The sequence below is a fragment of the Neovison vison genome, chromosome 1 (assembly GCF_020171115.1).
Source record: "Neovison vison isolate M4711 chromosome 1, ASM_NN_V1, whole genome shotgun sequence".
In the NCBI taxonomy this organism is placed as follows: Eukaryota; Metazoa; Chordata; class Mammalia; order Carnivora; family Mustelidae; genus Neogale; species Neogale vison.
This window is the reverse complement of record NC_058091.1, coordinates 245595715-245621184: the sequence shown is the minus strand read 5'-3', so window position 1 is coordinate 245621184 and position 25470 is coordinate 245595715. Positions and strand designations below refer to the sequence as shown.

General features: G+C 37.3%; 1 protein-coding gene across 2 annotated transcripts in view; it reads right to left on the bottom strand.

Annotated features, from left to right (window-relative positions):
* The window catches only part of AFF4 (AF4/FMR2 family member 4), a 96162-nt gene that overhangs the window by 37575 nt on the left and 33117 nt on the right, over nucleotides 1-25470 (bottom strand). For both annotated transcript variants that reach the window (XM_044227738.1, XM_044227729.1), the window contains 4 exons: nucleotides 24879-25005; nucleotides 21698-22492; nucleotides 20136-20180; nucleotides 16416-16502 (listed from right to left, as the gene is read on the bottom strand). In XM_044227738.1, coding sequence (XP_044083673.1) covers nucleotides 16416-16502; nucleotides 20136-20180; nucleotides 21698-22492; nucleotides 24879-25001 — 1050 coding nt within the window. In that variant the 5' untranslated portion in view covers nucleotides 25002-25005. The remainder of the gene's footprint in view (nucleotides 1-16415; nucleotides 16503-20135; nucleotides 20181-21697; nucleotides 22493-24878; nucleotides 25006-25470) is intronic.

The window sequence follows — 25470 nt, the reverse complement described above, 5'->3', positions numbered from 1 at the left end:
AGAGTGAGAGAGGGAGGGAGAGGGGGAGAGAGGAAGACGGACAGATCTAGCCAGGAAGATGAGCAAAGACGGGACGCCTGGGTGGCTCAGTTGGTTAAGCAGCTGCCTTCGGCTCAGGTCATGATCCCGGGGTCCTGGGATCGAGTCCCACATCGGGATCCTTGCTCGGCAGGGAGCCTGCTTCTCCCTCTGCCTCTGCCTGCCTCTTTGTCTGCCTGTGCTCGCTCGCTCTCTCTCCCTCTGTCTCTGGCAAATAAATAAATAAAATCTTTAAAAAAAAAAAAAAAGATGAGCAAAGACTTCCCAGAGCAAGCGCCATTCAGGTTAAGACCTAAACTGTAGGTAGCAAGTAAACTGGGAAAGGTCAGTGTTCAAGGTACAGAGAACAGCATGCGTAAAGGCAGGAAAGACAGGAGAACGTTTAGTATAAAGGTTTTAAAGGCAGTTCATGGGCACAAAAGGTACAGAAGGAAGGGTGGTGAGAAATGAGACCCAACACCTCAAAAGGTGAATCATAAAGCATGCAGACTTTATAGGTTATATTGAAGAACACACATATACAACCACATCTGTTAAGTAAAACTTGAGATTTGCAGGAGGGACAGAGAAGAAAGGGGTTGGGCAGGAGGTATAATTCATTTTTACATAAGATAACATGTCACGAAACAAATAGTGAAGTTCTACGTTAATGTAAAACATGTGAACTTCTAACAAAAATAATATACTGCGAGGTGCCTGGGTGGCTCAGCTGGTTAAGCCTCTGCCTTTGGCTCAGGTCATGATCTCAGGATCCTGGCATTCAGCCCCACTTCAGGCTCCAAGCTCTTAGTGCAGAGTCTGGTTGAAATTCTCTTTCCCTCTCTCTCCTCCCCTCCTACTGTGCACCCGCACCCCCCAAAAATAAATAAATAAATCCTTTTTAAAAATCATAAATTGAGATAACTAAAGCACCTGTACTTTCGTCCACCTCAATATAGCTAATTTTGTACAATGAATGATTTATTCTAATACTTGTTTTTTTGAATCTTCAGCTGTGTTTTCTAACCCTGCCTCCAAAGTGTTTCCCGACAAAGAAATGAATTTTAGTATATTCTATTTACTGGATTTTACTAATTTTTATTTTTATTTTTATTTTTTTTAAAGATTTTTATTTATTTATTTGACAGAGAGAGATTACAAGTAGGCAGAGAGGCAGGCAGAGAGAGAGAGGAGGAAGCAGGCTCCCTGCTGAGCAGAGAGCCCAATGCGGGACTCGATCCCAGGACCCTGAGATCATGACCTGAGCCGAAGGCAGCGGCTTAACCCACTGAGCCACCCAGGCGCCCTGGATTTTACTAATTTTTAGATAGAGCAGAAAGACCAAGTTTCTGGACAAAGGTACAGAACACTGGGAGAACTCTCAAAACCCATTTTTAATACAATTTACTAAGCCTGTATATTTAAGGACTGGATTGAATTATTACACAACTCAAAATATCAAAGAGTATGAAGCATGACACTGTCATAGTTTCATTAGTTAGTATCTCAAGTACATTTTAAACTAAAAGCAAGATTAATGACATAAATGCATATTCAAACTACCATTGATAATCTGAATGTTTTCTTCTTTTTTTATTTTAGGTCACCCTTGTTTCTACTTTGTACAGTGACAACTAGTTAAGAGCTCATACCAGAAGAGGAAAAACCTCAGCTCTGTCATTTTTTTAGTTGCTCAAAAACTCATTTTAGTGTTATTTTCACTCAGTAGTTTCATGGCAGGTATATTTTTAAGCTGCCTGTCTAGTAGTGAAGATTAGTTGAATTAAAACCAGTTAATATAATCTGTAAATCATCTTAACTGAGCCCATTTAAAACTGTAATATGCTAGAGCCACTAAGAGCAAATGAGTGAGAGCAATTCTACCAACTTTTCCATAATGAAAAGACCTAAACTTCTCCTGGAATACCACAGAAATAAATTGTGATCATCTGCCATTCGGATCAAGAGAAGCAATACTACATTGATTTTGTTTTCTTAGACATAAGAATGGAGAATTTTTCAAACTAAAAAATAAGAATAAAGTTTTCATCCCGTTTCTCTCCCACCCCCAATCTCCAATACACACAACACTGGAGTATACATATGCTTTCCACTTTGGAGACTAATGACTTCCCATAAAGGTAAGAATAAAGATGGAGATAAAGAATGGAATTAAAACACATTACAGGAGGTAAAAATCATTAGGACTTGGTGACAGTTTATTGGGTATGACATAGAGGGAGGTACCAAAGATAATTCCAAAAAGGTTTTTTCTGGATTCATTAAGACAAGAAATAGTAAAAGAGGATCATGCTTGTTTTCTCTTGCTTTTTGGTTGGGAACTAGCAGAGAGAATCACAAGTTCTCCCTAGAAGATGTCTCAAAGTCACCTAAAACTCATTATCTAAGAAGAGTCAACTATGCAGCTGGATGTATATCTGGAATTAAAATAAACATCTTTATTAAGAGAAAAATTTGTAGAACACCTCTGTAAAGAGGAACAGGATATAAAGAGAAGACAATTCTAGGTCTAAGCATGATGTGTGGAAATACACATCCACATAAACACTAATATGTAATTTTTTTCATTCTTTTGTATTATTTTATTTCCACAACCAAACTTTGGGTAGACTGAGGCAAAACATATTTCTTCATTTGTATTCTTTTATGGCACCGAGCACAATGCCTGGAAAACTCACATTAATTGGTAGAGGCAAAGATAGAAGAGAAAAAGACATCAGAGAAGCAAGGTAACTCTAGATTTTGTAAACTGGATCTACAAAATGGGCCAATAGTGGTCATAATGAAAATGGTTTTGGTGAGGTATCATGTGAAGATCAATCAGACTAGCATGAGGAGTACCTGAGGAAAGAAGAACAGATCTCAAATATGAACCACTCTAAGGAAGTTCAACTCCAAGGAGGAGGACTGGCGGAGAATCACATGAACAGAGGGATTTGCCTTATTGTATATATGTACGTATTGTGTTGTTTTTAAATGGGTCAGATAAGGATGTTTAGGCCAATGATATGGATTCACTAAACCAGCTCTCCAAACATATTCCTAAACTCAACTTCTCATCCACTACGAGCCACATGTGAACTGTGTTTCAGACTTGCTAATGAGTGTGAAATCCTTCCTATTGGGCTCTTTACCTTCCCTTGTGCTTCTGGCACTGCTTTACTTCTCCTTCTAAGCCCAGTTACTGTCATCATCTTTAGGAGGTCATCTCCAAATTCCCTAAGTATCAAAATTTTCTTCCTTCTCTGTCCTCTCAGTGGACCTAGTTCATATGGTTAGCACACAAAGAGAAAAAATACCTATTAAAGCTTCGTATAAAGCTTTAAACTATATTACACATGAAGGTGTACTCACTGAAAAGACAGAGAATGAGATGAGCTATAAAAAACCAAAACCTAACTTGTAAAAGCAACCCGACCAAATCAATGATCACTAAGTAGCTAACTAAAATGTTTCAGAAAAACCAAAAATCTAAACACATTACCCAAGTATTTATATCCAAATTCAATAAACAAACATTTACTGAACAGCCATAGGTGCCAGGAACTATTCTAGGCACTGGCACAGATTATTCTAATTGCTTTTTAAAATACCAATCTCAGAACAGGGTAACATGCAAATGATCCAGTGTCATACCTCTGAAGCACCTAGAACACTGCCAGGAGTTGTTGCAAACATACACTGAATTATGTTCAAGGGCAGTCAAAAGCTTTAGTATGCTTCAAACTATCACTGGAAAATCTACTAGCCTACCTCCAACTATAACCACCTCATCTGCTTTCCCTCCTATAAGAAATGAGCTAATAAAATCAATATCCTGTACTTGAGCATTGAATCTCAAGCTCTCCTGAGATTTCCTAAGGGCACCCTCTGTCTTTCCCAGGCAGCATACGCTTTTCCTTCTTATTAAAACATTATGATCGGGACGCCTGGGTGGCTCAGTTGGTTGGACGACTGCCTTCGGCTCAGGGCGTGATCCTGGAGTCCCGGGATCGAGTCCCACATCAGGCTCCCAGCTCCATGGGGAGTCTGCTTCGCTCTCTGACCTTCTCCTCGCTCATGCTCTCTCTCACTGTCTCTCTCTCTCAAATAAATAAATAAAATCTTTAAAAAAAAAAAAAAAAACATTATGATCAGTACATATGTATATATACACATATATACACACACACACATACACATATATATGATATACATACTATATAACAAGTAAATACGTAAGTGAAAGTATAATTATATTTAAATAAATAAATTAATTATATATATATATAATAAAATATTCTCATCTTATAAAAATACTCACCTGAAACATCACTATACCCTTCTTGGCACCATCACATTTCTCTGTTCCTCAAAAGAAAATCTTCTTTTACATGCTCACTGTCTCCAGCGTTTTGTGCCTCTGTAATCATTCTTTATATATACATTTTTTTTTGAAGATTTTATTTGTTTATTTGACAGCGTGCGACTGTGCACACCAGCAGGGGGAGTGGCAGGCAGAGGGAGAGGGGGAAGCAGACTCCCTTGCACAGCAGAGACAGACTGATATGGGACTCAATTCCAGGACCCTGGGATCACAATCTAAGCCAAAGACAGTTGTCCAACCAACTGAGCCACCCATGTGCCCTGTAATCATTCTTTTGCCCTCAGCTTTCTAACTAAAGTGTATTGTCAGTAAACACAACACATTTCAGAATTTATGGAATGTAAATAAAATATTATTTAATTGTTTAAAGCACTAACAGCCTGTATGAGAAAGTAAGAAAGATCTCAAATCAATGACCTTAGCTTCCTCTTTAAAAAAAATTTTTTTTAAGGGCGCCTGGGTGGCTCAATTGGTTAAGCCTCTGCCTTCAGCTCAGGTCATGATCCCAGAGTCCTGGGGTCAAGCTCCACATCCGTTCTCTGCTCAGTGAAGAGTCTGTTTCTCCCTCTGCCCTGTCCCTCCCCTCACGCCTTCTCTCTCTGGCTCTCTCTCTTTCAAATAAAATTTTCTTTTTTCAAGATTTTATTTATTTGACAGAGGGAGAGATCACAAGTAGGTAGAGAGGCGGGGGTGGGGGGGAGTAGGCTTCCTGCTGAGCAAAGAGCCCAATATGGGGCTCGATCCCAGGACCCTGAGATCATGACCTAAGCTGAAGGCAGAGGCTTAATTCACTGAGCCACTCAAATAAAATCTTTAAAAAAAACCCTGAATTTTTAAAAAAAGAAATGTAGGGGTGCCTGAATGGGTCAGTGGGTTGAGCCTCTGCCTTCGACTCAGGTCAAGATCTCAGGGTCCTGGAATCAAGCCCCGAGTCAGTCTCTCTGCTCGGCTGGGAGCCTGCTTCCCCCTCTCTCTGCCTGCCTCTCTGCACTGCTTGTAATCTCTCTTCTCTCTCTCTGTCAAATAAATAATAAAATAAATAGAATTTTAAAAAGAAACGTAAATTAAACCAAGAAAAAAAAAGAATTTAAAGAAAATAGAATTTTTTTTTTCAAAAGAGGTATAAATTAAGCCAAATGTAAGCAGTGGAAAGCAATGAAACAAAACCCCCAAAACAATGGAGAAAAAAAAGCAGTTTTTTAGAAGATCAATAAAAGTGAGAAATTCAAGGGGCACCTGGGTGGTTCAGTCCAACTCCTGATTTTGGCTCAGGTCATGAGATCGAGCCCCACATTGTTGGGCTCTGTGCTCTGTGGGGTAGTCTGCTTGAGATTCTCTCCCTATTCCTCTGCCCCTTCCTCACTCTCTAAAAATAAATAAATCTTAAAAAAACAAACAAACAAAAAAAGGAATGCAAAGAAACGCACCACACATATGATCAACTGCAACTGCAAAAGCAATTCCATGCAGAAAAAAACTTCTATTTTTTTAAGAGGCAGGGGGAGGGAGGCAAAAGGAGAGGGAGAGAATCTCAAGCAGGCACCACACCCAGCAAGAAGCAGCCCAGCAGTGCGGGGGAGGCAGCGTTTGATTTCGAGGCCCTGAGTTAATGACCTGAGCCAAAAATCAAGAGTCAGACACTTAACTGAGTGAACCACTCAGGAGCCCCCAAAGATAAGCTTTTTAAACAAATGATGATGGAAATGGATATCTGTATACAAAAAATAAACTGTGATCCATATCTTGTCACCATATACAAAAATTACCTTGAAATGGATCACAGATCTAAATGTAGCCTAAAACTATAAAAAGTCTTTTTTTTTTTAAAGATTTTATTTATTTATTTGACAGAGAGAGATCACAAGTAGGCAGAGAGGCAGGCAGAGAGAGAGAGGAGGAAGCAGGCTCCCTGCTGAGCAGAGAGCCCGATGCGGGACTCGATCCCAGGACCCTGAGATCATGACCTGAGCCGAAGGCAGCGGCTTAACCCACTGAGCCACCCAGGCATCCGTATAAAAAGTCTTTAAAAAAAAAAAACAAAAAACAAAAAAAAACAGAGGAGAACATGGGTAGGGCAAAATTTTTCAGATACCAAAAACATGATCTGTAAACAAAAAAAAAACCCTAATGAATTAGTTTTAATCAATATTAGCAACTTCTCATCTTCAAAAGATAGTTGAGATAATAAAAGGGAAACTACTTACTAGGGGGAAAATGTGCAAATCTTATATCTGATAATGGACCTACATCCTGAAAATATAAATTCTCAAACTCAATACGAAGAGGACAATAGGGGTGCCTGGGTGGCTCAGTCAGTTGAACATCTACCTTTGGCTCTGGTCATGATTCTGGGGTCTTGGGGTTGAGCCCCATGTTGGGCTCCCTGCTCGGTGGGGAGCCTGTTGCTTCTCCTTTTCCCTCTGCTACTCCCTCTCCTTGTACTCTCTCAAATAAATAAAATCTTTCTTAAAAAAATGGAGAGGGCAATAATCTGATAAGAGATGGGCAAAAGATTTAAATAGTGCACCAAAGAAGATACACAAATGCTACATGAAAAAATTTTCAACATCAATTGTCATAGAGAAATGTCAATTAAAAACAAATGGAGCACTCCTACACAACTGATGAGAGGTCTAAAATTTAAAAAGACTGACCATGGGACACTTGGGTGGCTCAGTGCGTTAAAGTGTCCGCCTGCGGCTCAGGTCATCACCCCAGGGTCATGGGATCGAGCCCCGTATCGGGCTCCTTGCTCAGTAGGAAGCCTGCTTCCTCCTCTCTCTCTCTCTCTGCCTGCCTCTCTGCCTACTTGTGATCTCTGTCTGTCCAATAAATAAATAAAATCTTTTTAAGATAAATAAATAAATAAAGACTGACCATGCCAAACTCTAATAAGTATGTGGAGCAACTGAAAATCTCATCATAGGAATATATAATGGTTCAATCATTTTGGAAAACAGTATGAGATTTTCCTAGAAGTTAAATGTATATCCACCCTATGCTTGAAGGTATTTACTTATGAGAAATAAAAGCATGTACCCATACAAAGACTTGTACACAAATATTTAGAAATTTATTTTTTTAAAGATTTTACTTATTTATTTGACAGACAGAGTTCACAAGTAGGCAGAGAAGCAGGCAGAGAGAGGAAGGGAAGGAGACTCCCTGCTTCACAGAGAGCCGATGTGGGGCTCAACGCCAGGACCCTGGGACCATGACCTGAGCCGAAGGCAGACGCTTTAACCCACTGAGCTACCAGGTACCCCGTCTTGTACAAAAAAATTCATAGCAGCTTTATTTAACTAAAAACCAGAAAGAGCCCAAATGTTCATCAGTAGGTGAATGGCTAAATAAACTGTGCTATAACTATGAAATTGACTACTACTTAGCAGTAAGAAAGAACGATTTATACATTTGACAATACAGATGAATCTCAAAATAATTGTGCTGAGTGAGAGGCGCCGGTGTGGCGCAGTCAGCTGAGCATCTGCCTTCCGCTCAGATCATGACCTCAGGGTCCTGGGATCTAACCCCATGTGGGGCTCCGTGCTCAGGAGGGAGTCTGCTTCCCCTCTCCCTTCACCCCTCCCCATAGCTCATGCTCTTTCTCTTTCTTAAATAAATTTTTAAAAATCTTTTTTTTTTAAAAAGATCTTATTTACTAATTCGACAGAGAGATCACAAGTAGGCAGAGAGGGAGGCAGAAAGAGGGGGGAAAGCAGGCTCCCTGCTGAGCAGAGAGCCCAATGAAGGGCTCGATCCCAGAACCCTAAGATCATAATCTGAGCCGAAGGCAGAGGCTTAACCCACTGAGCCACCCAGGTGCCCCAATAAATAAAATATTTTAAAAAATAGTAATTGTGCTAAGTGAAAGAAACAAACCAAAAAGAATACATGTATTATCATTCCATCTGCACACAATTCTCAAAAATGCAAACTAATATACAGTGACAGAAATCAGATTAGTGGTTACCTAGGGATGGGAAGGGCAGAGACTATATAGGAAGAGAACATTATAAAGGATCATAAGGAAACATTTGGGGTACATCAACAAGAGGAAAGATAAAAACCATATGAACATTTCAAAAGATGCACAAAAAGCATCTGACAAATTATAACATTCATTTATGATTTTAAAAAATCTTCAACAAAGTAGGTTTAGGGGGAACATACCTCAACATAATAAAGGCCCTATATGGAGAACACACAGTGAATATCATCCTCAATGGGAAAAACTAAAAGCTTTCCTCCTAGGATCATGAACGAGATAAGGATGTCTACTCTTACCACTTTTATTCAACACAGTATACTACAAGTCCTAGCCATAGCAATCAGACAGAAAAAAAAGATATAAAAGATATCCAATTCGGTAAGGAAGAAGTCAAACTTTCATTATTTGCAGATGACATGATACCATATATAGAAAATTGTAGAAGATGCCACCAAAATCTAGGACTAATAAGTGAATTCAGTAAGATCGCAAGATACAAAATTAAGATACAGAAATATGTTACATTTCTATACATTAAAAATGAGGTAGCAGAAAGAAAAATTAAGAAAACAATCCCCTTTATAATTACAAAATTCAAAATAGTATAGATCAAATAGATCAAAAATAGTAAAATACCTGAATATATTTAACCACGGAAGTGAAAGATCTGTACTCTGAAAACTACAAAGCGCTGATGAAGGAAACTGAAGACAGCACCAACAAATGGAAAGAAACTCCATGCTCATGAATTAGGAGAAAAAATACTGTTAAAATGTCCATACTATGGAAAACAATCTACAGACTTAATGCAATCCCTGTCAAAATACCAACCTCATTTTTCACCGAACTAAAACAAATAATCTAAAATTTGTATGGAACTACAAATGGCCCTGAAAAGCAATCTTAAAAAAGAACAAAAGTGGGGTGCCTGGGTGGCTCAGTGGGTTAAAGCCTCTGCCTTTGGCTCAGGTCATGATCCCAGGGTCCTGGGATCAAGCCCTGCATCGGGTTCTCAGCTCCTCGGGAAGCCTGCTTCCTCCTCTCTCTGCCTGCCTCTCTGCCTACTTGTGATCTTTGTCTGTCAAATAAATAAATAAATTCTTAAAAAAAAAAAAAAAAGAACAAAACTGGAGATATCAAAATCCCAGATTTCAAGATATGCTACATAAAGCTGTAGTAATCGAGGGAGGGGGGAAAAAAGAAAAAAAAAAGCTGTAGTAATCAAAACAGTTTGGCACTGGCACAAAAAAAGATAATAGATACATAGATCATAGATCTTAGAGAACAGAGAATGCAGAAACAAACCCATGATTATATGGTCAATTAATCTATAACAAAGGGTGCATGAGAGGGGGGCGCCTGGGTGGCTCTGTCAGTTGGGTGTCTTGGTTTCAGCTCAGGTCATGATCTCATGGGTTGTGAGGCTGTGTCCCACATCATGCTTTGCATTGAGCAGGGAGTCTGCTTGAGATTCTTTCCCTTCCCCCTACTCCTGCACACATTTTCTTTCTCTAGAATAAATAAGTAAATCTTAAAAAAAAAAAAAAAGAAAGAAAGAAAAAGAATATGCAATGGGAAAAAAGTCTCGCCAACAAATGGTGTTGGGAAAACTAGACAGCTACATGCAAAAGAATGAAATAGACCACTTTCACACCAGTTTCATTTTATACACAAAAATAAACTCAAAATTGATTAAAGCCTTAAACGTGAGACCTGAAGCCATAAAAATCCTAGAAAGAGCATAGGCAGTAATTTCTCTGGCTACAGAAACATTTTTCTAAATGTCTCTTAAGGCAAGGAAAACAAAAGTAAAAATAAACTGTTAGGATTATATCAAAATAAAAAGCTTCTGCACAGCAAAGAAAACAATAAAACAAAAGACAACCTAATGAATGGGAAGAAGATATGTGCAAATGATATATCCAACAAGCGTTAGTATCTAAAATATATAAAAAAACTTATACAACATAACACCAAAAAAGCAAATAACCTAATTTAAAAAGTGGACGAAAGACAAGAATATACATTTCTTCAAAGAAGAACATACAGTTGGCCCACAGACACATGAAAAGATGCTCAACATCACTCATCATCAGGGAAATGCAAATCAAAACCACAATGAGATCTCACTTCACCCCTCTCAGACTGGCTAAAATAAAAAAACAAGAAACAACAAGTGTTGGCGAGGATACAGAGAAAAAATACCCTCATACGCTGCTGGTGGGAACACAAGCTGGTGCCGCCATTCTGGAAAACAGTATGGAGTTTCCTCCAAAAATTAATAACAGAACTACCCTATGTACTGGTAATTGCACTACTGGGTATTCACCCAAAGAATATGAAAATACTAGGTCAAAAAGATACAAGCACCCCTATGTGTACTACAGGATTATTTGCAGTAGCCAAATTATAGAAGCAACCCAAGTGTCCATCAACAGATGAACGGAAGAATAAGATATGATACACACATGCACACACACACACACAAATATTACTCAGCCATAAAAAATAATAAAATCTTGCCATTTGCAACATGAATGGATCTAGAGTATAACACTAAATGAAGTCAGTCTGAGAAAGACAAAGTACTGTATGATTTCACCCATTATGTAGAATTTAAGAAAACAAAATGAACAAGGAAAAAGGGAACAAATAAAAAAACCGAGACTCTGAAATAGAGAGAACAGATGGCTACCAGAGGAGAGGTGGGGGGGGATAGGTAAAATAGGTGAAAGGGTTTAAGAGTATGTACACTTAAGACGAGCACTGAGTAATGTACAGAACTGCTGAATCCCTATACTGTATACCTGAAACTAATACAGCACACTATGTTAATTACACTGGAGTCTTTTTTTTTTTAATTTAAGTTTTGGGGTGCCTGGGTGGCTCAGTGGGTTAAAGCCTCTGCCTTCAGCTCAGGTCATGATCCCAGCATCCTGGGATCGAGCCCCACATCGGGCGCTCTGCTCAGCGTGGAGCCTGCTTCCCTTCCTTTCTCTCTGCCTGCCTCTGCCTACTTGTGATCTCTGTCTGTCAAATAAATAAATAAAATCTTTTTTTTTAATTTAAGATTTTATTTACTTGACACAGAGAGAAAAAAAGAACAAGTGAGGATAGGGAGAGAAGGGTCAAGCCCCATGTCCGGCTTCCTGCTCAGCAGGGAGTTGGCTTGGCCCTCTCTCTCTCTGCCCCTCTCCTGCCTTGTGCACACACACACTCTCTCTCAAATAAATAAAATCTTTAAAAAAAAAAAAAAAAGAGGCAAAAAAGACAACACAGTATGGGGGAAAATTTTTGCAAATTGTTCATCTGATAAGGGACTCTGAGATACACAAACACTACAACTTCATGATAAAAAGACAACCCAATTTAAAAATCAGCAAAATTATCTGAATAGCTCTCTTTCTAAATAAGATATACAAAGGCCCATAAACCCATGAAAATACTGCCAACATCATTAGCCATCAGAGAAATTAATATCAAAACTACAATGATAAGCCACTTCACAGCCACTAAAATATCTTTATTCAAAAAGAAGGATAACAACAACTTGGCCAAGATTTAAAGAAACTGGAGCTCTCATACACTGCTGGTAGGAATACAGAATGTAGCAAACACTGTGGGAAACCAGTTCCTCAACAGATTAAACAGTTACTGTATGACCCAAGAATTACACTCCTAGTTGGAATAACCAAGAGAACCCAAAACACATCTCAATACTAATGTTACAGCAGCAATTTTCATAATAGCCTCAAACTGAAAATAACCCAAACGTCAATGAACTGGTAAAGAGATAAACAAAATGTGATATAATCATAAAATGGAATATACTTAGCTATAAAATGGAAAATACTGGTAAATAACATGAATGAAACTTTAAAACATCATGCTAGATACAAAAGATCCAGTCAAGATCTTCTTCCTCTCCCTCTGCCCCCCCCCGCTTGTGCTCACTCACTCACACTCTCTATTAAATAAATAAAATCTTTAAAAAAAAAAAAAAAGAACATATTCTGTTTAGCATACATGGAAACTGGCCATAAAACATTAAAATAAATGTTTAAAAACAAATTCTACAGCTTATCTTCTCAAACAAGAACTTAAATAAATTAGAATTAGTAACAGAATGGAAAATCCTCAGGGCGTCTGGGTGGCTCAGTGGGTTAAGTCGCTGCCTTCGGCTCAGGTCATGATCTCAGGGTCCTGGGATCGAGTCCCACATCGGGCTCTCTGCTCAGCAGGGAGCCTGCTTCCTCCTCTCTCTCTCTCTGCCTGCCTCTGTGCCTACTTGTGATCTCTCTCTGTCAAATAAATAAATAAAATCTTAAAAAAAAAAAAAAAAAAGAATGGAAAATCCTCAAATATTTGAAAATGAAACCACGTGCTTCCATGGGTTAAGGAAGAAGTCATACAAGGAATAAGGAAATATCATATGCTAATAAAATCACAATATATCACAATCTGTGAGATACACTTTAAGCAGGGCTCAGAGGGAAGCTGATAGTTTTAAATACAGAAAACAAGAAACGTTTACGATTAATGACCTAAGCCTCCACCTCAGAAGTTAAAAGAAAAGTAAATGAAACCCACAATAAGTAGAAAAAAGACAACAACCACAATAAAGGAAAAACCAAGGAAATAGAAAACCGAAAAAATTAAAAGGTAATTATTGGAAATGATCAATAAAACTGACAAAACTCTAGTGAGATTAATCAAAGAAAATGAAGAGAGAAAATACAGATCACCAATTTCAGGGGGAAAATGACTTTACTAGAGATCCTACAGACATTAAAAGAATAAGTATTTATTTTATAAATAACTCTATACCAATAAACTTGATTACTTAGATGAAATGAGCAAATTACAAGACTGACACAAGGAACAGAAAATCTGAATAGCTATATCTACTAAAAAGCTTGAATTTATAATCAAATACTTTCAATAAAGAACATTATGGGCCCAGATGGCATCACTGTTGAAGTACATTAAAACATTCAAAGGGTGCCTGGGTGGCTCAGTGGGTTAAGCATCTGCCTTTGGCTCAGGTCATGATCCCAGAGTCTGGAGATGGAGCCCTGTGTGTCAGGCTCCCTGCTTGATAAGGAGTCTGCCTCTCCCAACCAACTCACGCTCTGTCTTGCTGTCCCTCACTCTCTCATTAAATACAAAATCTTAAAAAAACAAACAAACAAAAAAACCCCCAACAAACACATTCAAGGAAGAATTGAAACTAAATTTCACACACCAGTTCAGTAAACATATATGAAGAGAACATTTCCCTGCTCCTTTCAAAGAGCTAGAGCTACCCTGATACCAAAACCAAAGACAAGAAAATTACATGTAACATCTCCTAATCCTGATGCCACCACCACCACCACCACCACCACCACCACCACCCCCCACACACAAGTCCTAAGATTTGAACAGATAGTTAAAAAGAGGAATGGTCAATAACGTCGTAAGAAGAGGTTCAACGTCATTAGTCATCAAGGAATCACAAACTGAAAGCAGTATGAGATGCCCTTATGTGCCTAGGAAAATGGCCAAAACTAAAAAAACTGATAATACCAAATGTACACAAGGATGTAGAACAAATCAAACTATCATATACTGCTGAGGGATGGGAGCAGAGCGAGCTAGGAGTATGACAGAGTAGCTCAGGAAAATAGTGTTTAGTGTAGTACGAACTCAACGCATGACTGAGCAATTCTACTTTTTACCATATAACCCAATATTTATCATTGAAAAAATAAAACTTAAGTTTACATAAAGGCTTTTTAGTAAATATTTACAGATACTCTCTTCTTCTTCTTTTTTTTTTTTTTAAAGATTTTATTTATTTATTTGTCAGGGAGAGAGAGGGAGAGAGAGCAAGCACAGGCAGACAGAGTAGCAGGCAGAGTCAGAGGGAGAAGCAGGCTCCCTGCGGAGCAAGGAGCCCGATGTGGGACTTGATCCCAGGACACTGGGATCATGACCTGAGCTGAAGGCAGCTGCTTAACCAACTGAGCCACCCAGATACTCTCTTCTTAACCCAAATCTGGAAAAAAACCCAAATGTTCATCAATAAGTATCTGGGTACACAAATGTTGATATTTTCATACAATACAAATAAAAAGGAACTCAGGAATAAAAAAGAACAAATTACCAATACATTCCTTAACACAGAAGAATTCCAAAAGTATATGCTGAGCAAAAGAAGGCAAACATATACACAAATGGAGTACACACTGTATGGATTCCATTCACATGAAATTCTAGAGAAAGTACAACTTATCTATACTGACATAGAACAACTTAGTAACTATGAGGGGCCAGTGGTGGAGGTGAGGTAGACTGCGCAGAACCACGAGGGGACTTTTGGGTGGTGACAGAAATATTCTAATTCTTGATTAGGGTGGTGGTTACACAGGTACATATACCTACCAAATTCCAACTGTATGTTTTTTAGGTGTACACAGGTTGATTTTAAAAGTGTAAGAGTGTGATGGCACACATACAGGCAGAAAGTTACATGCCTACCTCACATTATTCACAAAAATAAATTGGGCTAAAGATAAACACAGAAAACAAAATTGTAATTACATTAAAGTAAAAAAATAAGAGGGTATGCTTATGATCCTAGGGAAGGAAAAAGCTTCGTTAAAAGACATTGAAAAGTAGCTTCACAGAAGAGAATGATCTACTTATTCATCAAAATTAAAATCTTCCAGACCATAATATTTAAAAGGACTCTAACTAGGAGATGTGTTTATAGCCCGCAGAAGAAATTAATAGAATCCAGAATTCAAAAAGAACACAAAAAGAAATCCTCCTGAAACTCATTAGGTGGAAAGATGCAACCCCAAGACCAGAGGAAACAGGTATACTCAGCTACAGAGAAGTAACATGGAGAACAAATGTGTAAAGATGATAAACCTAGCTAGCAATCTAAGAAATGAAACGCCATTCTGCACTCAGAATATTGGTGCTTCAAATTAACAAATGGTGATGTGCATGTGAGGAATTAGGGGGAATACAAGTGGGAGTACTGACTGGTACAACCGATAAAGAGGGAATTTGAGAGTATATTAAATATACCATCTCAATACTCAACCATTCTATTTCCTACTTTACACAGAAGAAACTCATATGCATGAAACTAATGATGATGAAACTCACAGGCATGAAAAAGATACCCACACAAGTAATATTTATGGAAATGAAAACTTGACAACAACTTAAATACCAAAGGGAAATAATTCAACTAAAATACATTTATACTATGGATGCATATAAAAGAAATGAAATACGTCTATATGTAATCTATTATCTATATATAATAAAGACACAGAATAACTATAGAATGGTCTCTAAGACCTGTTGCTGATTAAAAATCCAGAACAATACATCTGGGCAGAAATAAAGTCAAAGAGAGAGTGCTTACATGTAATGATCACATATGTATGTTTGCAAATTCATGTGAAAAGACTTGCAAAGGTATGCATGGAGGTGAGATGAAGAGACAACACTGGGAAAGGCTATTATTAGGGGTCCTGGTCAAACTTCCACAAGAAGAATATATTCTTCTATTATTCATGTAAATATAAATTAATGTTTTAAAAAAAAAAAAAAAAAGCTCATCTTCTGATTGTGGCTGAACCTGAACCATTATCTGAGGAACCTCTTTCCACACACATCAGTATGACTGCTAAGTCCAATGGAAAGCGGTTCCTCAGATAAGAGTTTGAGAAACCCTTACCACCTATAACCTAGACCACCAAAACAAACACTGACACTTTTTAATTCTCTTCCCAATTGCCGTCAAAACTTTTTCAAGAACCTCTTAATCCAAGTCGCTCTTGATTCCATTATCTTGTTTTATTTTCTTCATAGCAATGATCACTATTTGAAATTATGTATTTATTGTCTGTCTCCCACTAGAATGAGAATGGCAAGACAACTCTGAATTCATGTGATTTTAGTCAAGCCATTTATAGAGTTTTCTAATAGTATTAAAGACACATGTTATTTACTTACCTTAGTTGGAAAAGGAAATTTGGAAGGTTCTGTTTTGCATGGTGTATGAATAGCCGTTAGAGGGGGAGGCCATGAATGCGTCATCTCCTGAAATGTAATTATTACAGTTTGTTTTCAACCAGTTCAAGGATAAAAATTACATAGCTAAAAACCAGATTTGTATTATAAATACTGGTTTCATGATAGGTCCTCCAAAAGTATACATATTTAATCAATAAATATTAATTAAGCACAACTGTGTGCAAGGCACTACGGGGCAGGAAACAGATAAATAATATACACTCCCTGGCTTCAAGGAGCGTGGAGCTAAGATGATGAAACCTGTTAATCGCCATAGAAATCAGCCTATAATCAAATACAAGGTACACAGTACAATGCTACTGAAGAAAAGCATGCTGTGAGAGCAGGAGGGGCAGGTAATAGTAAGAAAAGGAGCTAACATTTACTGTGTACCTTTAATGGGCCAGATACTGTGTTGTTTTACAGGTCTGTTACTCATTGAGTACTCATAATGATATTAGGAGGTAGATGCCATTATTATTCTAACTCTATGTAGGATGAAACTGAAACACAGAAGTTATTTATTAAAGGCCAAACATTTGTGGACACAAATGGACACCAAATTTCATCTCAGGAAGTCTGGCTGCAGAGCTCAATGGCTGATAGAAGTTTTTAGTCAGGTGGAGGAAACCAGAAGAGAGATATCAAAAGCCCATGAGAAAGAAGAGAGACAAGCAAGGCTGTTAAGTATGATTTCATTCACATATTTAGTGAATTTTAATCACATGCCAACTATGTTCAAGTGGAGATTTGGATAAGATCACAATGTTTATGTTAAAGGAGCAGGGGAAAGAGAGATATCAGATTTAGAATAAAGGAGTGTTTTATTTCTGGCATTTAGTTCAAAGTAAGCCATTAGGTAGACTGAGAAAATAAAATAAATTAGAAGTAGTTTAACTTTTAGGAATTTACTCTTTAGCTATACCCATACAGCTACATAAAGATACATGTTCAAGTGGCCTACACTTAAAAAACAGAAACAACCTAAATATCCAACAGCACAAAATAATTAAATAAATTACCAGACAGCCATACAATGGGACACCAAGCAGACAATAAAATGAGAAATTTAACTACTGATATGAAATGTTGTCCACAATATACTGTAAAGTGATAAACAGAAAACATAGTCTATGCCCTAGTAAATGTCTTTACATGAAAAAATATGCATGAAAAAAATCTCTGGCTACCTCTCGACAACAGAACGACAGAAGGGGAAAGAGACCTGGGCACCTGATACAGTCTCTACTACAGGAACTTCGTAAAATAGCCACCTGCACTGTAATTGCTCTTTATCTACTTAAAATACTTTATTTTTTCACAGCATTTCGCTTTCTGAAATAATATTAAATAGTTGATTATTTCCAATATCCAGCAAGAATGTCAGCTCAAAGGGTGCAACACTATCATTATCACCACTGTATCCAAAGAGCTTGACACAGGCAGGCTGTGAATTACTCTTTTACAATAAATGGTTACCATTTTTAGATTAAAATTTTCTTCTTTAAGTTTATGATGGAGTTCCTAGAAACAGTATAACTACAAATCTCAAGAAAACATGAAGGCAATTTGGACCTGTAGTTCCTTGTGCACTGCATACAGGGAAAGGAAACAAACTCAGACACTCTAGGTTTTCAGTGTTGGCATTTTACACCTCAAATACCAAAGTACTTTCAATAGACAATCTATTTAACTCCATCGTTAAATGACTGAGCACCCGTTACACCCAAGGCTATGTGCCAAGCCCTGTATAAATAAAATGAAGACTAAATGGTCAGTACCATCAAAAAGATAATTAAATGTGAGAGTACCTAAAATTCTTCCAGGTATTACAATGCCATGTATCCTTGAGAATTCAAAGAGAAAAGATAAAGTTCCATTACACTTTTTATATACATGGGAAATGAAAAATGCATGCTATATGAGATTCAAAAGAAAGAGTTATCTTTGTAATCTGATGGTCTGACATAGAGGAAAGAAAGATTTCATTGGGATTTTAAGAAAAAAGAGAATCTGTGTATGACTAAAGACAAAGGAGAAATATAGTCCATGAAAGTTTATTTAAAAAGATACAAGAGCAAGAAAGTGTAGGGCTCAGTGAAATCAATTTGACAAAAGTGGAGAATTAACAGTGAGAGAGGTAGAAACGGTCTGTGAAAGGTCTAGAATGTTGAACTTGGACACTATTTTTTCTACGGGGCTCAGAGAAAGAGCCACTGAAATTTCGAAAACAGAAATTAACTTATGAAGACAGTGGATTAAAAAATCTGCCAGCAATGCAAAAGACAGATGAGCAAAGCAAGGACTGTAGACTGCAATTCTTGAAACTCAAGGTGGCAGAAATGGAAATAAAGGAATGTATTTTCAAGGAAAATTCAAACCGAAAATGCAGTTTTGTGATTAAACAGAGCATGAGAGAAATTTAGGATTTTACACTGAGAAGCACAGAAGACTGGTAGTACTACTAGGAGAGGAAGGTCTGATAATTCTGCCTTTAGATATGTTGAGTCTAAAGAAGCAGGGAGATACGCAAATGGACACACAGCAAGGAAGAGACATAAACCACAACTCAGAGGCCAAAGAGATGAAAAAGACTGAAGAGTTAATAGGTGAAGCTGTAACAATAGAGGAAAATCAAGATAGAGCAGAAAAAAACAGAGAAGCTAGAAAAAAGACCCATATTTAAAAGAGAAGACACCAAGGTTCCCAAAAAACAGAGAATGAGAGATAAGAAAGGTAGATGGAAATAAAAACAGTGAAGCATAATAATAGCCAAGGAAGGAAGAATGAGGTTTCTAGAAGGAAAAACTAAAAATTCTTGAGAACAGAAGAAAGAGCTGAGAACTCAAATGAAGCCCTCAGTGAAGGGACATCATGAGCTTAGTGAAACAGCTTCAGCAAAATGACAGAGACAAATGAGAGACTGTGTTGGGCTGAAGAAAGAAAGGAGAGAATGAAGTAGAAGTAGCAACACAGTAGTCTTTCAGAAGTATCCACAGTGAAATGCAGATACAGACACAAAAAACCAGGAGCTTAGGCAAAAATTACAAGTAATACGTGACTGACGGTTTTTCTCTACTGAACCAAAAGCAGTCACTGTCACTCACTAATCCACTAGACCTTCCCTTTTTACAGCTGACAACTTTCTCTTTTCCCAAAAGAGGAACACACATTTTGGTCATGTGTCGATTTTAAACATATTCCATCCAACACTCAGAATGAACAGTACTCAGAGGAGGTCTTTCATTGTAGGAACTGACCAGTAGATATAAATGAGTTACAAAGCAAGCTATTTTCAATGAAACTGTTTGACTGGTAATTACTAATAAGCCTTACAAAGTACTGTTGTATTTGCTTTCTTCCTCTTTTCCTAGTTTCAAGGCAAACTATTATCACTGGAATTTGATTTACTTAAAAATGAAAAACAAACAAAACCAGTTCTTTGAGGGCAGTAGTAAATAAACCCAATGACTCAGAAACTAAATATGAAAATAAGCATAACAGAGTCAATTATTTTTTATAGACATAATGACATTTCACATGTAAGCAATCTGCTGCCCTAGATCCTTTGAGAAATATCAGGGGGGAAGAGGACAAGAAGATACCAGAGCATCATAAACAAAAAAGACAGAAAGTATTAAAACAATAACAATGACTTACTTTAAGAATTTCATCCACACAGCTCACATCACCAGAAGCAGATGCCTTAAGAGGAAAAGAAACACACATTAGATTTGGGGTCATTTATTATTAGATTTTTATCATTTGTTGCACAGATTCAATGAAACTATTAGAAAATGAATTAAATTTAAAGACATAATTATGATCTCACTATTCTAAACCGCAATATTCATTAATCTTTTGACAAATTTCCTTAAATGCCAATTTTTCAAGCTCTAAAAAATTTTAGTCATCAACTATACAAGGATTTAAAGAACTTTGTATTTATCAAAAGTTTTGAAAAATCTTATCTCTCTTATATTTAGATTAGAAATAAATTTTTAAACATTATTTTGCAGGTGGAGCAACTTGTCCAAAATTTGAGTTTATTGATACAAAAATATACCATGATACTGAAATACATTGTTTCACATAAACTAACAAAGAGAATAAAACCAACATTATTGAAAGAATACTTGTCTGGAATATGGTGGACATTTTACACAGCTTTCCTTGAATCATAGAAAAGTTGTTTATGCTAAAGCACAATCAGGAATTGAAGAGCTAGAGTTTGAACTCAAGTCTATCTCCAAGGATCAAGTTGTTTGAAGAAAGAACAATCATTTCACTGTTCTCCTCAGAGGAGTAATTAGATGACAACTGCCACAAACAAGGAGTTTCTCAAGGCCACAGGAAAAATGTTTAAATGTTCTTAAAATAGCATTTCACCTATTCTTGATCCCTTCCACCACCATTTTAAGCTATGAACTATGATTTTCAGTTACAAACACCATTTAAAATTTTTTTTTATTTTAGAAGATAAAACTTAAACTATTTCACAGCGACTATTCAATTTCTTTAGTTACTCTGCTGCTTTGATACGCAGTTATTAATACTGTAAATGTCAAACCACCACTATGAATCTAGAGCAGCTGTCTCAAACCTTTAAGTGTAAACAGAGAAAAAGCTCCTGGCATCCAAACCATGTAACATTTACCATCTTGATGGACCCCCTCCCCCCAATCCCAATATTTACTATAATTAACCACAGCCCACATCACACTCATGGTATCACAATGAGAATACAAGTTAATTTTTTAAACAAAAGAACACAAGACATATTCCTTCATAAAATCAAAAGGAGGAAATCTAAGGTACTGATTTCATAGATCATGCTTTTTTATTCTGTAACTGACCTATCATCTGAATAGTTCAAAACAGTGAATGACATGTTCTCTATTGCCCAACAGGGGAAGTGAACAGGTCTACTGATCCACTTCAGAGTCAATGACAAGTATTTTTTTAAACCATATATATCTTATTATTAAACAGACAAAATTCAAGTTCAATTATAATTTCACAGTAAACTGCTTCACAGAGTCATAATATTAAATGCTCTAAGGGGCTCCTGGGTGGCTCAAGTCAGTTTATCAGCCAGTTCCTGATTGTGGCTCAGGTCCAGATCCTGGGGTGGCAGGAGATTCTCTCTCCCCTTCCCCTCCTCCTGCTATCTAAAATAAATGGATACATTTTTTTTTTAATGGCTATAATGTGTAACTTACATCCAATGGCTGGGAAGGTATTTTCAGCTTGGTGAGATGTGCTTTGCTACTGGGCTTCAGTTCAGTCATGCTGTTGCCATGGGACTGGCTACTGTAGTGCTCAGAGGACAGCTTTGGTTCCATGGACTCCTGTCCATCCATGGGCCGCACATAGGCAGTGGGTTTCTGTAACATTGAACTGGACTTTGACATCAATGAAGGTGGGAAAGACTGATTTGAATGCTGCCCACTTGAAAAAGGTACACGGGAAGGAGAATCCCAGTTTGCATCAGGGTCCCGAGGTGATTTGGAACGCTGATGTTCCTTGCTATGGTGATCATTCCCATGAGACCTGGAATGACTGGAGCTTAATGAAGAAACAGCCTGTGGTTTCCCAGGGCTGGAAGAGCGTGATTTGGAGTGTTCCGATCCATGCTGGCTTTTTTTCCGACTACTGCTTCCACTACTGCTGTATGAGTCACGGTCATGCCTCTGGCCACTACTACTGGTGCCACCACTGCCACCTGCACTGGTCCGCTGGCTACTATGTCCACTCTGCAACCCTGAGGACCGTTTCTGAGACTGAGAAGTACTGGGTGCAGGACCTACTGGAGTCCATTTGCTACTCTGATGAGAGGTCCCATGTCTCTGTTCAAAGAAATTTGGGTTAGATTTTTCATCTGCTGTTGGTGGTACTGTAGGCTTGGGAATTGCAACAAGCTTTGGTATAGATCTGTCTCCTATGAAATCCTTCATTTCATCGTAGTTTCCAAGCATACTCTGAATACGACTTGACAGCTTATCTTCTTTGCTAGTCTATAAAAAATTGTAAAATAAAATGATACAATTAGCAAAACTGGAAATAAAAGATTAAAAAAAAAATGAAAGATGCTTCTAAATGGTCTTTCCAAACTTCAAATGCAAAGGGGATTTTCAAAGGGAGGCCTCATCTCATATATTAAGGTTAATCTCAAAAGCAAACTCCAAATATAATTTTTATAGTGAAAAAAATACACTGAAAGTGAAAAAATTCATGCAAAAATACAAATATCCTATGGGACACTGAGAAGTACGTAAAAAAGATTCCAGGAGGGGGAGAAAAAAACAAATTTCACCAATAAATATATTGAAACAGTAGTAAAAGTCTTTTAAAAAGTGGGAAAAGTAATGTGCCTTTATGTAGTTAAGCTGTAGGTTAGCAGATTAGCCAACACTCATTATTATGACAATGCAGGAAAACATTATATTCTTGGAATTCAATGTTACAGTTAAAAGGAGAAACAAAAAATTAATGAAACATGTTATACCCAAATGACTTTTTAAAAAAATGATAATTCCTTCTGTTACTGTAACTAAGCTAATAAAAGAACAACAAATTAAGAATGGAAAATCCACTGATAGTGTCAAATATTCATTCTATTAACTCTGACCAAGAAACACTCCAAGTTTTGAAGTTAATGATACAGACTGTAAGTTTAAAAAATCATTCTTGGATAATAAGAAAGTCCAAGACATCTACAAGCTTTAGGACTCTTTCATGTTCACAGACATGAAAGAGAGTAAGCTTACTAATTGCATTAAAGAAAAAATCAAGACAGAACCACTACATATTTTGAGGTTGGCATGAACAGATAATGACTTTAGATTATCTGAAATCAGTCTGACCTCTATTAAACAAGAGTGGGAAATATATAGCAATTCGTAGACAACATCAAGATTAGGAATCAAATTCATTACAATGTAATTACAAAATAAATAGTAGTATGACTTAAACATTCTGGATCAAACTCCTGGGGTTTTTTTTGGAATGCCTTTAATCTCTAATCCCAAACCCCAGGTTTGTGTAATTGGTGTTACATGCATATAAATGATGTCAGTGTAACTAACTGCCTTTAAATGAAAATCCTTAAAAACTTTTAAAAATGGCTTTAATAGGGGTGCCTGGGTGGCTCAGTCAGTTAGTATCTGCCTTTGGCTCAGGTCCTAATCCCAGGGCCCTGGGATCAAGTCCCACGTTGGGCTCCCAACTCAGTGGGGAGTTCTGCTTCTCCCGCTCCCTCTGCCCCTCCTTTTCACTTGTGTTCTCCTTCTCTCTCAAGTAAGTAAATAAATAAATAAAACTTTTTAAAAAATGGCTTTTACAGATCTCATAAACAGCTTCTACAAACACCAAATGTTATTAAGGGTACTTAGAATATGTTGTTATATTTATATTATCAGAAAAAGTCTAACACGCTCTCAGTCTCACACCATAAACCAACAACGGCCATTACTGTTGTGATACCATTATACACAGTACAAGCCTTTAAAATGTAAGGGGATATCAAACGATCCAAAGCCAAATCAAACATCAGAGACACCTGTGGCCACTACAGCCACGTTAGTTGTCAAAAGTGTTATCATTCAGTGTTTTATGTAATCCCAAATCAAGTACAATCATAGTTACAAAAATAGCAATTGGTTCACTTTATTGAACATCTTTGACAATTAGCTTTTACTCTAAATTGGATATTGTTCATTAAGCCCCATAAAAAGAAAGTCAGATAATTTAGTATAAAACAGAAAAAGGAACCAGACTGATACTGAAGATACATTTTATTCAAAGTTAGTAGTAGTCACTGATAATACTTAGTAAACTAAGAAAGCAAATGGCAAGAAATAAGGGAGAAACAAGAGAATCTCTGAAATATTTGTCTTTGATTGACTTTATACCCAAAAGAACCCAGGAAACAGTACACAATGCATACCCATTTACAAATTTTTAATTTAATTCAGAAAGGTGAAATGCCTACCCAGGGTTAGTGGTATAGAGCCTGGGATGTAGAGATCGATGTCTGAGCTAATTCAGACTACATTTTCAAGAATATGAAATAGCAACGGAGGGAGGGGAGGAAGTTTGGGTTTGAGGATGACTTTAGGATGCTTTATAATACTGTTTCTTGATTTGGGAACTGATTACATAAGGCTGTCATGCTGTGAAAATTCTTTCAGCTGAAACACACGTTTTGTGTACTTTTCTGTATGTATGTTATACTCTATGATAAGTTTACCCCAAAATGTACATTCTTATTTAGAGGAAAGGAAAAATATTAAATCGCCTATCTGAGAGTAACTCTTTTCTACTATAAAAATTCAAGTTTAAACACTTGAAAAGCAAAAATGTCACACTGTTGAGGGAAAAACCATTCACAGTTCTACTTACAACTTTGTATGGCTCCGCAAAGAGAGGAGAGCTAGGTGGGAAGGCGTCTTCGCCCTGCTGAATTTCCTGATTCCGCCTTTCCCGTTCTTTCATACGCAGCACATTTCGGTCTTCACGGTTCATGTTGCTAAGAAGAGAAACACAATATTTGTATCACAAAAAGGAAAGTTAAAATTAAACATTCTGTACTCATTTTGTGAGTTTAATGTTTCATTCGGAGATTCCCTTCCGACTTCGAAGTAGTAACAGACATTAGTGCTGAAGCTGGGTACGGGTAATGGTTTTACCAACTAATACCAGTAGTGTCTTGCACAAGTATTGAGATACTAAACGCTAGCCCACAGTAGTAGGAAGGATCCACCCCACTGAAACATTTAACCTTACCAGTTTTTAAAGTATTCAGCTGGCTAAAAGTGAGTTAAAACTTACACATTCAGATAGATGGAAGGTAGCTACTACTTAAACCCAAATCCTTAAGATTTCCTATAAGCCTTTCATGGCTTCCTCTTCAGAAATCTAACTATTCTTTGCCATTAGAGGGGCACAAACCCACTCCCTCCTACCACTCCCTCCCCGCCCCCCCAAAGGGTCC